The 15,729-nt window shown below is 39.9% G+C and overlaps 1 protein-coding gene across 2 annotated transcripts in view; it reads right to left on the bottom strand.

The window, feature by feature from the left end:
• The window catches only part of LOC150080881 (uncharacterized), a 597,772-nt gene that overhangs the window by 259,037 nt on the left and 323,006 nt on the right, over positions 1 to 15,729 (bottom strand). For both annotated transcript variants that reach the window (XR_016547378.1, XM_090381140.1), the window contains exon 16: positions 6,242 to 7,545. Coding sequence is in view for 1 of the 2 variants with exons in the window: in XM_090381140.1 (XP_090237266.1) it covers positions 6,242 to 7,545 (1,304 nt within the window). In the remaining variant the exon portion in view is untranslated. The remainder of the gene's footprint in view (positions 1 to 6,241; positions 7,546 to 15,729) is intronic.

Genomic DNA, 15,729 nt, shown 5'->3' with positions numbered 1-15,729 from the left:
AGTTGCAACCGAAGTTTAACAATTTTCAAATGCAAAGTACTGCAGATGGGTAGCAGTAACACCAGAAAAATGTACCAACTGTGTGATACTACACTCAGGGTGTTGAGATCTTCCATCTTTCTTGCCAGGTGTCTGTTAGATGTTCATTAAATCTCATCTTTTCAGTGTTCTATTATTTGCTGGGTCAGTTTTTTTTTTTTTTTTTTTATGTAAACCCCAAACACGAGAAGTATTAGAATCTACAGTACTTAGTACCGTGCTTGCGTTGGAGGTTGAGAAGACGAAAGAAGATATTTGTTGACATTGGACTTGAACTTCTGTAGACTGTAATTTTCAGGAAATACGTATGAAGGAAGGTTGTTCCAGAAAATGGCAGTTGAATGAATAAATGAGGAAGATGAAAAGTTGGTTCTGTGGGTTTGATGTTGGCTGGTGGTGGCAAGTGTTCGGACTGTTTTGAAAGAGAGAGAGCGGGAATTATAAAAGCCAATTCAGAAGAACAGTGCCCAGGGACGTATCTGTAGAAGAGGCATGCAGCAGAAACAGTATGTCTATGAGACAGTGAGTGGGAAGACTCTGTTAGAAATGAATCATTAATTAACCTAACTGCCCTCTTCTGAATGGAATCAAGAACCCTGAGAGAGGTTTTGGGGGCACTACCCCAGATGTGGGAACAATATTCCATGGCAGGGCGGATTTGCGATTTATACAGAGTGAGCAGCTGTTTGGAAGAAAAACTAATGCCGAGAGCAAAAGAGAAAACCAAGTTTTTTAGATGCAGAGGAATATTTGTAATGTGCTTTTCCCAAGAGAGATTAGAAGTCAGGGTAATCCCCAAGAGAGATATATCATTTTGCCTAGAAATCGGAGTGTCGCTAAAGATAAGCATAGGAGCAGAAGACTCTTTTTTGTGAGATATAAACAAGACTGAGTTTTAGAAGGGTTGAAATCAAATAAGTTGTCTTTGCCCCACTGGAGAATTACCTGAAGATCGGCATTTAAGGAATTGGTAGCAGATTTTCGAGAAGTTGAAGCTGATTGAGCAGGACAAGGTTTCTCAAAATGGAAAGTGGAATGCAATGTGCTATCATCGGCAAAACTATGGATAGGATTTCCAGTCAATCGAAGAAGGTCATTAATATACAAGAGGAAAAGAGTGGGGGAAAGAACTGAACCTTGGGGGACACCGGCATTAGTGAGAAGTTAGAAGACAGAGAGAGCCATCTACCATCACCCTCAGTGAGCGATCAGAGAGAAAACTGGATAACCAATTACAAAAAACAGTTGGCAAACCATAAGATGGAAGCTTGTTTAGAAGACCTTTATGCCAAACACGATCGATAGCCTTTGAGATGCCAAGAGCAACTACTTGTGTTTCACCGAACCTTTCCATTGAATTAGTCCATAAATGGGTAACATAAGCCAGGATATCACCAGTGGATCGACACTGACAGAATCCATACTGGCGATTGTTGATCAGACGGAAGGTTTCTAGGTAGTTTAAGAGTTGGCGGTTAATTGATTTCTCCATTACTTTAGAAAGAGTCGAAGTAATTGCAATGGGACGATAATTGGATGGGAGGGATTTGTCACCCTTTTAAGAACTGGCTGGATATGAGCAAATTTACAAGCAGAAGGAAAAACACCTTTCGAATAAGAAAGTGAAAAAAGGCAGCAAAGAATAGGAGTAAGTTCAGGAGCACAAGTTTTGAGAACAAGTGGAGAAATACCATCGGGACCTGGGGCTTTCTTAACATCAAGATTCTTCAAAATCCTTCTGACATCCTTTTGATGAAAGACCACAGGAGGCATTGAATGGAGCGTGTTGGGAATGGTGGGAGGTGTTTTACCAAGATCATTAATGCACGAGTTGGAAGAAAAATGGGACGCTAGCAGGTCAGCTTTATCCTTGGCTGAAGTGACAACAGAATCATCTGGTTTGGACAGAGGTGGGAGCAGAGATGGACAAAAGTTGCGGCCAATAGCTTTGGCAAGAGACCAGAATGCACGGCTACCATTAGGGCAAGGGGCAAGTTTTCTACTCTTAGCCTGTTCAAACTCTAGTTTGAACTGATTAATAACTGCTTTACAATTGTTGCGAGCTTTGGTGTAGGCAGAAAATGAAACTGGAGAATTAGAAACAAGCCAATTACGATATGCAACATTCTTCTCTTGAACAGCCTTAGCACATTTATTGGAAAACCAAGGTTTAGATAAAGGACGAGATTTTAAAGTGGAGTGTGGGATAAAGGATTCCATTCCTGCAAGAATAATTTCACTGACACGATCTGAACAAACGTTGACATCAGAACTTTTGAAACAGTAATCCGACCAAGGAAAAGAAGAAAAGAAGCCTCATAGGTCATCCCATTTTGCATTCTTGTAATGCCAAACAACATGAGGTTGGGAATAGCCATGAGATAAAGATTCCATTCGAGAAGAGACAATCACCAAGTTGTGATCTGAAGTGCCTAAAGGACCTCTCACTTCAACCATGTGCTTAGAAGGGTTGTTTGTGAGAAAAAGATCAAGCGTATTGGCTGTATGATTAGGATTGTCCAGTATTCTTGTAGGTAAATGAACAATCTGTGCAAGGTCATTAGTAATTGCAAAAGCCTCAGCATCTCGACCAGCTGGGTCGGTGTGACTAGAAAACGGAAGCCAGCTGGAGTTGTGAACATTAAAATCACCAAGGAAAATTACCTCACTGTTAGGAAAGTTGGACTGGAGAAAGTCAAGTTGCAAAGAGAGGAAGTCAAAGAGCTCCAAGTGATTAGTGGAGTTCGGAGAACAGTAGAGACAACAGATGAATTTGACACAATGAGGTAGAGAGATGTTAAGCCAGAGAAGATCAAAGAGAGGAGATTCCAAATTGCCAAGTCTCTGACAGGGAATATCAGAACGGACATATGCACAAGTACCACCTTTGAGGCAAAAGGAATCATACAGCGAATAATTTGGGCATCTGAGATGAGCAGTAGTTGAATCAACCGATAACTGAGATTCTATCAGAAAAAGTACATGGGGTTTGGCAGACTGCAAGTGGAAATGGACATCGTTGAGATTAGAATTGAGACCACGTATATTTGAGAAATGAATTAGGAAGTCCTTGGGAGGTTTAGATCTTTTCGCAGATAAGCTTGCTCTATTAGTTTGACAATTCATGGTGTATTCAATAGTAAGAAAAAATCTGTGGGAAATGCTGATTGAAGTAATGAAATTTTTGGATATGGCGTACACATAGTAAGAATATACCCAGATCCTTGACATAACGTGGCCTCGACAATGCTCCCCGCATACACACTACTCGGACTCCCTCCAGTCACTATCTGGCAGAGTAGAGGTAGCAAGATTATACACTAGCTGATCCGGAAGGCTCCTAGAGGGTTACCAATGGGTTCGGTTCGGTGTACTAACTAGCGGCCGGCCTGCGAACATCGTTTTAGAGCTGTACCCTCAAAATGTAAGGAATATTGGATCTCGCCACGATGTTCATCATAACCTCAAAAGTCATCAATCATACTGAATGATGGAAGAGATAGGGAAGGGTTGACCGGAACTTAGCTCTAGAGACTAAACATGGGTACCACCACTTTAAGCCTCCAATAAGCAAAGTGGTGGTATTGCACCGGTTGATGAGAGTCATCTCCCACCTAGTACTGCCTGGTAACATAGAGGGGCGGCGTTCCTCCATGTTGTGTGGGTGCCACACCTGGTTCACACCTAGGTGGTCACCCACCATATACTTGTGCATGGAGGTTATACCCAGGATTACTAACAGTCCCACCATCGTGAAGGTGCAAGCAGAGGATTTGGCTGTCACAGATTGTCCGGACTTTGCCGAAATGGGGTCCGCTTGACTTGAGTGTCACCCAAATATCAGTTCCATCAGCGTTTTAGACTCCCAGGTAGCAAGTACAGCTTGTCTGGCATATCTGAGAGAATGTTTGTGACAACCTCAAGGACCAAATGACCTTCTGTCCTCGCATGCTTGTCGCACTGTCAGCACCCTTGGGCTCCAGGTCCTCACTGGATCTCTTTCCCTGGACCTGGAAATTGTTCATCATGGGTTGCTCTACCAATTGGCCAAAGCAAGAGCAGTTACCTGCACTGGTTTCACCATTGACCCAGCAAATAATAGAAACATTGAAAAGAAAAGACAACGAACATTGAACAGACACCTGGCAGACCTCAACTTAAGGTGCTGTCACCAAAAGATTCCTCCTGGATGTCAGGGCCTCTTACTCCCCTCACACATTGCTGGTTTTCACTGGGACTCTATGCTACCTACCTACCTCCTCACTGTACATGGCTCCTTCCAGAAAAAACTACATGACTTTGGAATTACAAACTCACCCTACTGCCACTGTGGAGATGATCAAACATGGGAGCATCTTTCCCACAGCTGTGAAATCTGCAAGGACTTAAGGAGGATCCTAATAACAAAACTATGCTTCAACTACCAAAACCAAGAACACCTCACCCTACCAACTGAAGAAACTTACCAAGCCTCACTCAATTTGCAATGAACCTATTCATCAGGCAGACAGCGCTACCACCACCACCATAGTATCCGAATCAATAGGTCAAAACAACCATGGCTGCCAATTGTTTCTGCACATCGCTGAGCCATGGTTTCTGCACATCGCCGACCAACTTACACAAGACTTGACCAACAAACCATGCAGAGTACAGAACCCAACTTAACCCCCTCACATCTCAAATAGTTAACTGGTCTCCCCACTTGTTTTGGACAACATTAGCGGTGCAATCAAACACAGGGTTCTCACATACCTTGACAAATTCCTCATCATTGACTCCTGGACAAACTTCTCCCCGCCGGATGTGACACATCTCATCAAGAAGATGACCTAACATCGGTCTCTGGACTTGACCATCCTATCTTGGATTCCCGGTTTTGACCTCCCAACTATTCATTATCATGGACTACTGGACCAGCCTTCAGTCTGGATGCGACACAGACTCACCGAATGGAGTCCCAATGATGACACCTGGTCTAGATCTTCCCGAACATGACCCATCCTCACGCTGCTGGATTTCCACCAAGTTGTCGGCTCCTACTGACTGGCCATACCTACCCTGCACTTGTGGGGTATATCTCTCTCTCTCTCTCTCTTTTTTTTTGGGTGGTTTTTGCCCCCCCCCCAACCCACTCTTCACTCTGGTGAGGCATTGGGCATGCCACACTGTCAGCAGGGGCACCTTCACTGTTGGCCTCTTTCTTCTGTTTCCTACCACCCAGTCTTTCCTCCTCTTACTTTTCTCTTACACAATGGGGGGCAGTTATATATGCCCCACAGGTCTAAATCTAAACACATCAAAATGATTGCCCGACCTATTTGGCCCTAGAACAAGTTATCAGCGAACAATCCTACACTCTGTTAAAATTACAACCGTTGCTCAAGAAACAGCGATCATCTCATTCTCAAATCTGGTCCTAGCCACTGAAATCCCAGGAAAGTTGGTGGCAGGACCCGCCAGAGTACTCTAACATCAGTGGTATACCTGTTCAACCTCCCCATGGCATGGTGTGGTAACGTCGGGTCTCACTAGGGGCTTGGCAGCTAAAATTGCAGAAGATGGAGACTAGGCAACTGCAGGATAAGGTCTGATAATGAATGAATGTGGAATTTTCACTGTCATAAAGAATTCCAAAACTAGGGGAAAAAATTAAAATTACTCGGGAAGGGGTTTAGAGGTTTAGACTAGATTGTAACAAGGTTTATTTTAGACAGCAAGTTGTTGACTGCTCGAACAAGTTGCAGCTGACAGTTTGACCAGTAAATCTAAAGGTCAACTGGATAGTTACCTTTGTAATGAGAAAAGCACATAATTTGTATTTTCTTATCTACTCCCCTCCTCCAGTGCAGTAAAAGCCTGTGGCTGCATTGCACTATATGGCAAACACTATTACTAAATAAAATATGTTTATGACTTTTGCCACATTCTGTACGTTATTCTCCACTGATTACTTCTATCCATTTCTGTCACTGCTGCTGAATTGTGATCAAGCTGAAATTAAATTTACATTCCATCACTAAAGGAATGGGTGATTTATACTCAAAATTTCTATGCTTGCTTATAATATTAATCATGACATATAATTATTAGTAATACTCACATACTAATGAAAGCAATTATAAATTAATAAAGTGTGTAGAGTCTGAACATAATTAATTCACCAATATCTTGTGCCAAAACTTCTTAAATTCATACATACCTTATTCATTATGTCTTTTGCCCTACTCTCAAAGAGAAATTCTAATTTTTCTTTGTCTATATCAATTGGTTTCAACTCATCCCATATTGTCCTTTTCTTTCCTGCCTGCTGTAGTAATTTTGGCTGTTCCTGCACTTCTTTCCAAAATAACTTCAAGGTCTTTTTATTTTTTGGTGTTGCCACAACTTGCTGCTGAATCTGCTGTTGCTGAGACTTTCGTACCCATGGTGGTGGGGAAGGTGCTGCACGTGGTCCAACTACATAAGGAGGCGGTGGAGGAGGCACTGGAGGTGCACATAAGGTTGGTGGTGGTGGTGGCGGGCAGGGGGGACAAAATCCTCCTGGAGGAGGTGGAGGAGGTGGTGGCCCAAAACCCGGGAGTGGAGGTGGTGGTGGAGGTCCATGCATAGAATTTCGAGAAGCAAATGAAAGTGATGACTGTGCATTACCATCCAGAAGAAAAGCTGCTTTCAGAATATCATCATCATCATCATCCCCTAAATCAGTAAAGTCCAGGTCATTAATAAGTAACGGTCGAGTTATGTTCTGTATTAGTTGATCCCATGGAAGATCACTATCAGGTTTTCGAATATCCCTTGTAGGAAACGAAACTTTAGAAACAGGCATAGGTGACCTTTGTCCTAGCTTATTAACTCCTGAAATACTGTCCTTTGTCCGTGTTATAATATTATTTTCTATGCCTTCCATCTTCCCACTTGGTGATCTTAGAAGGCCAGCTTCTTGTTGTCCTGCCACTTTTCCTTTCATATCTTTCATGCTACTTTCTTTTGTCAATGCAAATTTCGGAATTTCTTTTTGAAAAACCTGAGGACTCTGCAAACAGTAATTATCATGTAATACAGGACTTCTGTGAAGTGACAGAATAGGTTCAGACATCTTATCATCTGTAGCTTTACCAAATTTCAGAGGCTGGAGTAGTGGTCGTTTATTACCAGCTTCTTGCTTGTTTTCTATAACAGAAATTTGAGATTTGTTAGGCTGTAAAAATGTTCCATGACCAAATTTTGTGGTGCTGTCAGATTTACTGGGCTGCATAACAGGACCTTCAACTCTTGTACCACTATCTGATTTAATGTATGGGACAGCAGTCTTGTTTTGTGAAGGTTCTGTCTTCAAGAATGGTGGAAACCTGTGGAAGCTATCCTGCTTTGCAATTGGCTTTCCAAGAGGAGAAACAGTATTAATTTCATGTTTCTGGTTCTGCTCTTCTTGTGCGGTCTTGGATAACTGTTCTGCTTGGCTTTCAAATAACGATCGTTGTTTCTCTACTAATGAAGGACAGGCTGAAAAAGTAATACAAAATATCAATAAACCCTCTTAATAAAGTACAATATTTACATCTTTCATAAGAAACATTTACTATATTAATTGAGCAATATGAATTGCTCAGTAATGATACTCCCTGAAGCCAACTTGATAATTTTTTTTATTGATTTACACATTGTTTTCATTTCTTATTATAAAATTTAAAAATTAATCAACTCACTCAAAAAAATTGTCCCAAATGATGAAACAACAAATCCTTTTCTTGTCTCAAGAAATATAATCATTTACTTGGTTATGCTGCTGAAATTCTAATTGTAAGTGCTCCCTCCCAAACATCAGATTGAATCCAGTCTGTGAACTGGAATCAAGGTGTTCTGTAACTTGAAGACCTTGAGGACAAGATATAGACAAGAAACTTCAGATATGTATTTTCCACATATCTGAAGTCTCTCCTCTCAAGGGTTGCACTCTTTTGCCAATCTCATCAGGTATGCATCTCAGAAATTTTTAAGAAGTACAATATCTTTTTTTAGAACCTTGACAAGATACTCCAAGTATCATATATATGAGGAATCATAGCCTATCTATCTGCACAGGCAGTTATTTAATAAGTCATCAACAGGATCATTCCCACTGCCCCATCCCTTCTTTCTCTAGTATATGTTTTTTAGCATTGTGGCAGCTATATCCCAAATAGAAAACCTTGTATTAGAACAGAAGCATTAAAAATCTGCCACAGCATTAAAAAATATTTGCTCCTTACCTTATTATCTATGAATTCCATTCATAGATGGTTCGTAGAGGGCCCACACCATTCATCCCGAATTAGCACTGCTGGCCACTCACACCCTTCTGATATTCTCATCATCTGCAATTTTTACCTGAGAAAGGTAGCAATAGACTGTATGGTACCATTAAGATTAATTATGCGAGCATCACTGGAGTCAAGACAAAATTCCCTTGGATTGGAAAAATGCCAATATATCACCAATACATAAAGGCAGTTCTAAGAGTGAAATGGGACTAGTCAGTCTGACTTCGGTGGTAAGGAAAATCAGGAAAGCAATGATTAAGTGTGCAGTACAGGATCATTTAGATAAAAACAGAATTTTAAGGAAATCATGTTTAAAGGGAAATCACATTCAACCAAATTAATTAGTTATTTTGACAAAGTCACTTATGTAGGAAATCTATCAAAAATGTTTATTTGGATTTCTATGCACTCAGGACAAAATTCCAGTGTGTAAAAATCCTTAGATGAATCATGGGATGGATGTAATGTAGGGTAGGAGACAAAGGGGTGTGATTAATGGTTACTCTTCAGATTGGAAGGCTAATGTAGAAAGCAGGATTCCCCATAGATCAGTACAAGGATCACTGCTATTTTCAATTTTTGTATATGACATGGACAAGGGAATACAGGGCATAATTTCAAACTTTTCAGATAATGTCAAGATCAATAGAGCAGTTAATGATTAGCAACTTCCATCACTTCTTCAGGGAAACTTTGACAGACTTCAGGGATGGTTAAGAAAGTAGCAGTTATACTTTAATATAAAAAAAATTCAAGGTCTTACACTTGGGAACAGCAACCCCAAAATAACTTATACACTTGGTGGGTTGAATTCTAAAAAAGCAGAAAGAAAAAGATTTGGGAATTACACTACAGGCAAGAAGGGTCTATGTTGTCCTATTGATATTTAATTGAAAATTTGTTTATAGAGATAGGGAGGCCAGTCTACCACTACATAAGGAAATTGTGAGACTACACTTGAAATATTATGTTCAGGTATTTGGAAACCACACCTAAAAATGACATCAAGCTTCTTAAAAGGGTTCAAAGACAACTTTTGTCCTTTTTCTTATCTCAACAGGAATGTTGAAATAAGTAAAAGGATAACAATGTGAGGAATGACTTTGAATATGTGGCTACAGAGATTGATAACTGGGCACCTTAGGGGAGACCTAATTGATGTGTATAAAGCCCTGAGAGAAGAAAGTAAAATGAATAAGGATGTAATTTTTACTGTTATAAATGATTCCAGAACTAGGGACCATAAATTCAAATTACAGAGGAAGAGGTTTAGACTGCAAGGATTTTAAACTGCAGGATCTGGATTGCATGGAGTTTTCTTTTAATCAGTGAGTTGTTGTTGATACTGGAATAAGTTGCCTCCATGAACTGAAGCTGACAGCTTGTGAAGATTCAAAGGTCAGCTGAACAGGCACCTATCTGAGGAGGGAATTAAATAAGAAGTTTATTTTATTTTATTATTGATTTATCTGTTTTTCTTTTATTTTTGGTTGGTGGTTTTCCTTATACCATGTGGTTAAAGGCTTCCTTATACCATGTGGCTAATATTAATATCCACCTCATGAAAATCAGAAACTGAAGCATTCCTATCTAACAATGATACTTAACAATAATCCCTGCTTCTAAAGAGTCCATTTCAAAGAGTAGCCATTAAATATAACCCCTTGCCTCCTATCCAGCACTAATTAAGTAATCCATTTAGAGAACTTGCAGATTATCCAGTATTTTACAGCTTATATAGCAGCCTCTGGGGTGGGATCAAGTCAGATACTTTGCTGAAATCCAAATAAACAATATCAGAATTATTTTTTTGCACCCAACTCATGAGTGATACTATTATAATAATTTATCAGGTTAGTTAAACAAGATTTCCTCTTTACAAAACCATGCTGTGATCCCATGAGAATATCAAATTTACTAAATAATCCTGTAATTGCATTCTTAATCACCACCACCAATTTCTCCATCCCTGAAATCAAACTGACTGCTCTGCATTTACCCACTTCATTCTTAGAACTGATTAACTGTTATAACCTGCCAGGTCATAACAATTAATCAGAATATAAATGTCTTCTGTACTGTTATGAAAGCCTCTACAGTTCCACTGAATTATATATTATGCATTATTTTTGTTTAGCAGATGATGAATCTGTCTGTTTCTTCAAAATACTCAGTTTATTTAGTCAGTTTTAGATGTACAGTATCTACGTCATCTTCCACATGGATTGCTAATATTTTCTACTGGTCAGGTTTCTCATCAATATCTATATTTGTATCTGAGTATCTTTTTTGTTCCCATTAGATTCCTTTTATTTTGTTTCTGTTGACTGGACTGGACTGGGTTGGCAGCTGGAGGACTGAAATCAGTGTACTGGTTCTTGGGCAATTACTGAATGTTTAAAAGACTGCTGCATGGTTGTATGTAGTGATTGAGCTCAAGAGACCAAATTAACAATCAATATATTCAGGGGGATTGATGTGTATATGTGCTCTACTTTGTATTTCTGTTTTCCATTGCTCACATTCTCTTGTGGAGTTGGGGTAGATCCTCGGTGCCACAAGACAATTAACACTATGTCACTAACACTATGCTCACATTCTCTGGAATAGGCCAGATGGTTGCCTTTACAGTTAGGGCATTTCAGTTTAAGAGTTATAATCAGGTTATTATGTATGGTCCTTGGAATCACGGCTGAGGCAAATAAGAACTCATCGATTTAGAATGTACAGGTGGATTTGACAAATTTAAGTAGGCTGCTTTTACACTATCTGGCAATGGTAGTGTGCTAAATGTTAGGATGATGTTATGTATGAATACCAATGCATCATCTTTTCTAATAAGTATCCATTTTGTCTGTACAACTTTCTGATTCTGCAGTTCCTGGATGATTTCTTCCTCTATGACATCCATTAGGTCCTGTTCAGAGATGACACCTTTGGAGGAGTTTAGAGTTGCATGAAGAGTTACCTTGACAAGGATTCTGCCAAAAGTTTAAAGCTCAAGGAGAGCTTCTAAGAATTTGTTGTTTGAACAAGTATATCTCCAGATTAGAGTCTCCTGACCATCTTTGGTGAAGCAGAAGCATTTTCTAGACATTTTGGAATGAGAAAAGGTGACAGTTTACTCAATGACTGATTCAATAGAGAATATAATATCAAAAAGCAAAAATGCAAGAATGTTTGCTGATGCTATCGAGGCAGTGTTAGGTGGGTCGGAAAACTGCTAGCTTGGGGGGAGACAAAGACCAATAGATTGACAGTAGCCACTGGCAGAGGTGAAAGAGATTCTTGCACTGCTTCTATTAGAATGAGCAGAAGCCTGAAAAACAAGATGCATGATATTTCAGAGACTGCTGGGAGCCATTGCGGTACAAGTAAACACATGGGTTGTGTTAGGGTAGTTAAGAATAGAAACAGGTGCAGGTATACTTGCGTGTACACTAATGCTAGGAGTTTAGTAAATAAATTTGATGAATTTGAGATATTTCTCAAAACATCAAAGGCAGATATTGTTGGGATATCAGAGACGTGGTGTCACACAGATATAAGGGATGCAGAACTGGAATTTGGGGAGTACAACGTCTACAGAAAGGATAGACAGGATAGGAAGAGAGGAGGTGTTATGCTGTTAATTAAAAAAAACATAAAATCAAAAGAAGTGCATCCAGTTGATATAGATGAACAGTGCACTGTTGAGTCAGTTTGGTGTGACATAAGCATTGGGAGATCAAAATTGAGAGTAGGAGTGTGCTATAGGCCTAATGACTCTGATGAGTATAATAAGAAACTGTACAGAGAAATAGAGTGGGCCAGTAAACCAGAGTCTTATAATGGGAGATTTTAATTTCCCAGATATTGACTGGAATTTGGGGGCTGGTCACTCATACACTAGCAGGGCTTTTGTGGATTTATTGGATGATTGTTTTCTACATCAGCATGTTCGGGAGGGAACTAGAGGGAGTAATACTCTTGATTTGATTATCAGCAGTGATTCTTCATGCATTAAGAATCTGCAGATAAATGAACCACTAGGTGGCAGTGATCACAGTGTGCTGAAGTGGGATTTACTCAAAGAGGTAACTACCATTAGGGCTAAAGGGAAGGGTTATTGCTTCCATAAAGACGACTACGATGGACTGAGACAGTATTTAAATTCTATACAGTGGGACCAACTGATGATGTTACCAACAGCAAATTCAAAATGGGAAGCATTCAAAGAACTTATCTTGGAAGCTACTAGGCTTTACATACCAACTAAGAAATATTGTTCAAGGTTTAGGCCAAAATGATGTCAGATGAACTAATTAGGCATATGGCAGAGAAGAAAAATGCATGGGATACTTACAAATTAACACATGACACAGAAGCCTATGATAGATACAAGTTGATATGCAACCAAGTTACAAAGGAGGTTAGGCAGGCGAAGGCAGATTACGAGAAATCCTTGGCAAGGGATGCAAAGAAAAACAGCAAAGAGTTCTTTACTTATGTAAACTCTAAAAGGAAGGGGATGAATCAGATTGGTCCACTTGATATTGATGGGTCAACTGTTGATGATCCTGCTCAGGTAGCTAACAAACTAAATGAATATTTTGCATCAACATTCACACATGAGGAGTTATTCAGCGAGGGGAATGCCAGAGGTGTATTCAACTCTAGCAGTAAGCTACAGAATCTTGAAATAACTGGGAGTAAAGTGGAGGAGAAACTGTTGAAGATAAACACAAGAAAGGCACCCGGGGTGGATGGGATCTATCCAGTTATATTAAAGGAGGCAGCAAAGGAAGTAAGCAAACCCTTAGCCATAATTATGAGAGCTTCCTTGGATTCAGGGCAGGTACCCATGGACTGGAAATGTGCAAATGTGACCTCAATTCACAAAGGAGGATCAAAGGCTGACACAAGTAATTATAGACCTGTGAGCTTAACTTCTGTTCCAGGAAAATTAATGGAGGCACTGGTTAAAGAAGCACTGCAGGATCATTTAGACAAGACTTCAGTTATAGTTCGGACACAGCATGGTTTTGTTAAGGGGAAGTCTCGCCTGACCAATTTGATTAGATACTATGATGCAGTCACAAAAGAACTGGATGCAGGGAATAGCTTTGATATTATATACTTGGATCTTAGAAAGGCTTTTAATACTGTTGCACATGGAAGACTGCTACACAAATTGGAGCAGTGTGACATTGGAGGCAAATTGCTGCTATGGATAAAGGGGCGGTTGAGGGGGAGAAGACAGAGAGTGGTAATCAATGGACACTGCTCATCGTGGACTAATGTCATTAGTGGAGTCCCTCAGGGCTCAGTGTTGGGTCCATTATTGTTTTCTGTATTTATAAATGATATTGATGATAGTATATCAAGCTTAATGTCCAAGTTTGCAGACGATACAAAGGTTGGCAGGGTTGTCAAGGACACTACTGACACTATGCTGCTGCAACAGATCTGGAAAGGTTGAGCAGATGGGCTGAGAGGTGGCAAATGAAGTTTAACATTGACAAATGTAAAGTACTACACATGGGAAACAGCAACCCCAGAGCAATGTATCAACTCTGTGGTACTACACTGACAGTGGTAGAGAATGAAAGGGACTTGGAGGTGGTTGTGCAGGCAGATATGAAGTTCTCTGAGCAGTGCAGATGGGCTGCAAGAGTAGCTCATGGAGTATTGTCAATGATATACAGGAATTTTTCCAGCAGGGATAAGGAGGTGATTATTCCCTTGTATAAGGCAATGGTCAGGCCACACCTAGAGTACTGTATACAGGTCTCATTTCAAGAAGGATGTAGAGCTGCTGGAACGAGTACAGAGAAGGGCAACAAGATTAGTGAATGGAACAAAGGGGTTCTCTTACGAAGAAAGGCTTAAGTTTTGCAAATTACAGTGTCTAGAGACTAGGCACCAGCAAGGTGATCTGATAGAGGTATATAAAGCCTTGAATGGTTTGAGCATGCTCAATGCTGATAGGATTCTTCCTCTAGCTCAGAATAATCACCTGAGAGGGCATAAATTCAAATTGAGGAAAGACAGATGTAGGATAGACGTGCGGAAATTTGCCTTTAGCCAGCGGGTGGTTGGTTGGTGGAACAGACTTCCATCCCTTGTAGTGGAGGTTGATAGCCTAAATAAGTTTAAGGCTCAGCTGGACAGGTATTTTGAACGAACAGAGGGGTGAAGTGGAAGTGGGTTTTTTTTTTTTTTTTTTTTTTTTTGGCTGATGCTGCATAAGCTTGCTTTCTTGCATCAAATGCCTCTACTAATGCTAATGCTAAAAATGATGGCTAGTCCTGTTCAGCTTGGCTAGTTTTTAATCTCTTAGAATTAGAAGTGTCATGGTTGGGCTTACATGTATCAGAACAGTTTGAGCTCAATGGCTTGAGTGGTGAGCATGAATTGCAATCCATGCTTAACTTAATAATAGTGTCTGGTAGGCTCCCAGCTTGAAATTAACAGAAATTATCTGAATTGCAATCCATGGCTTATTCCTTGTTGCCCCAGGATTAACTTAACCACCCAGGTTTCTGGTCCAGGCAAGTGGACAGGAGCGGACTGTCCTGAGGGTGCGAGGGGTGCACTGTACCCGGGGGCCAATGTTCAAGGGGCACCTGAAAACCTGACACTTACATACACATATGAAGAAAATTTTAAAAAGGGCGCCAAATTTCAATTGGCATCTGGGCACCACATACCCTAGGAATGCCCCTGCATGTGGAGGCAGGAGTAGTTCCACCGAGTGACCAAATGGCAGTTAGAAATTATTAGAGTTAGTTGAGTTATTTGAATAATAAAAATAAGAAAGGTAACTTTCCTTTCTAAGGCTCTGCTCACTTGTAGCAAAGAATTAAGTAAGTATAGAAATAAAAGAGCTCTATAAATGGAAACCACTAAATATAAATTTGAAGCACTCCATGAGATCACTCTGTGTTGCTTGATCACTTGAGAAGAATGTATAGCACTCAAGGCCTTCATAATAGTGTCTGGTAGGCTCCCAGATTGAAATTAACAGAAATGATCTGCAAATTATCTATTTTTTTTTTTAATCTTCAAATGATATTGGAAAAAACTGGGTTTTTTTTGGTTTTTTTGTTTTTTTTTGCAAAATCAATTTGTTTCAAAAAAACTTGTTCTCCCAATAGTACTAAAATATGATTATGTTTAACTTAAAGCTATCAATAATGCAGCTGAGCAACTTGCTAACTATGAATTCTGTTAGGAGCTTGCAGAGTTTTTGACTATCATAATAAACCAAGCTTTCTTAGAACAAAAAATCAACTGGCCACCAAACTACATCTGCAATTTACCATACTTATTTATAATGTCATACAGCTTATGCTATGATTGTAATAAATATCTGAAGTTCTAACAGTTCACCGGATCATTTATA

This window comes from Mastigoproctus giganteus, chromosome 9 (assembly GCF_048544385.1).
Source record: "Mastigoproctus giganteus isolate SK-2022 chromosome 9, ASM4854438v1, whole genome shotgun sequence".
Classification (NCBI taxonomy): Eukaryota; Metazoa; Arthropoda; class Arachnida; order Uropygi; family Thelyphonidae; genus Mastigoproctus; species Mastigoproctus giganteus.
The sequence above is the reverse complement of the archived record's forward strand: the minus strand, read 5'-3'. Positions and strand labels throughout refer to the sequence as shown.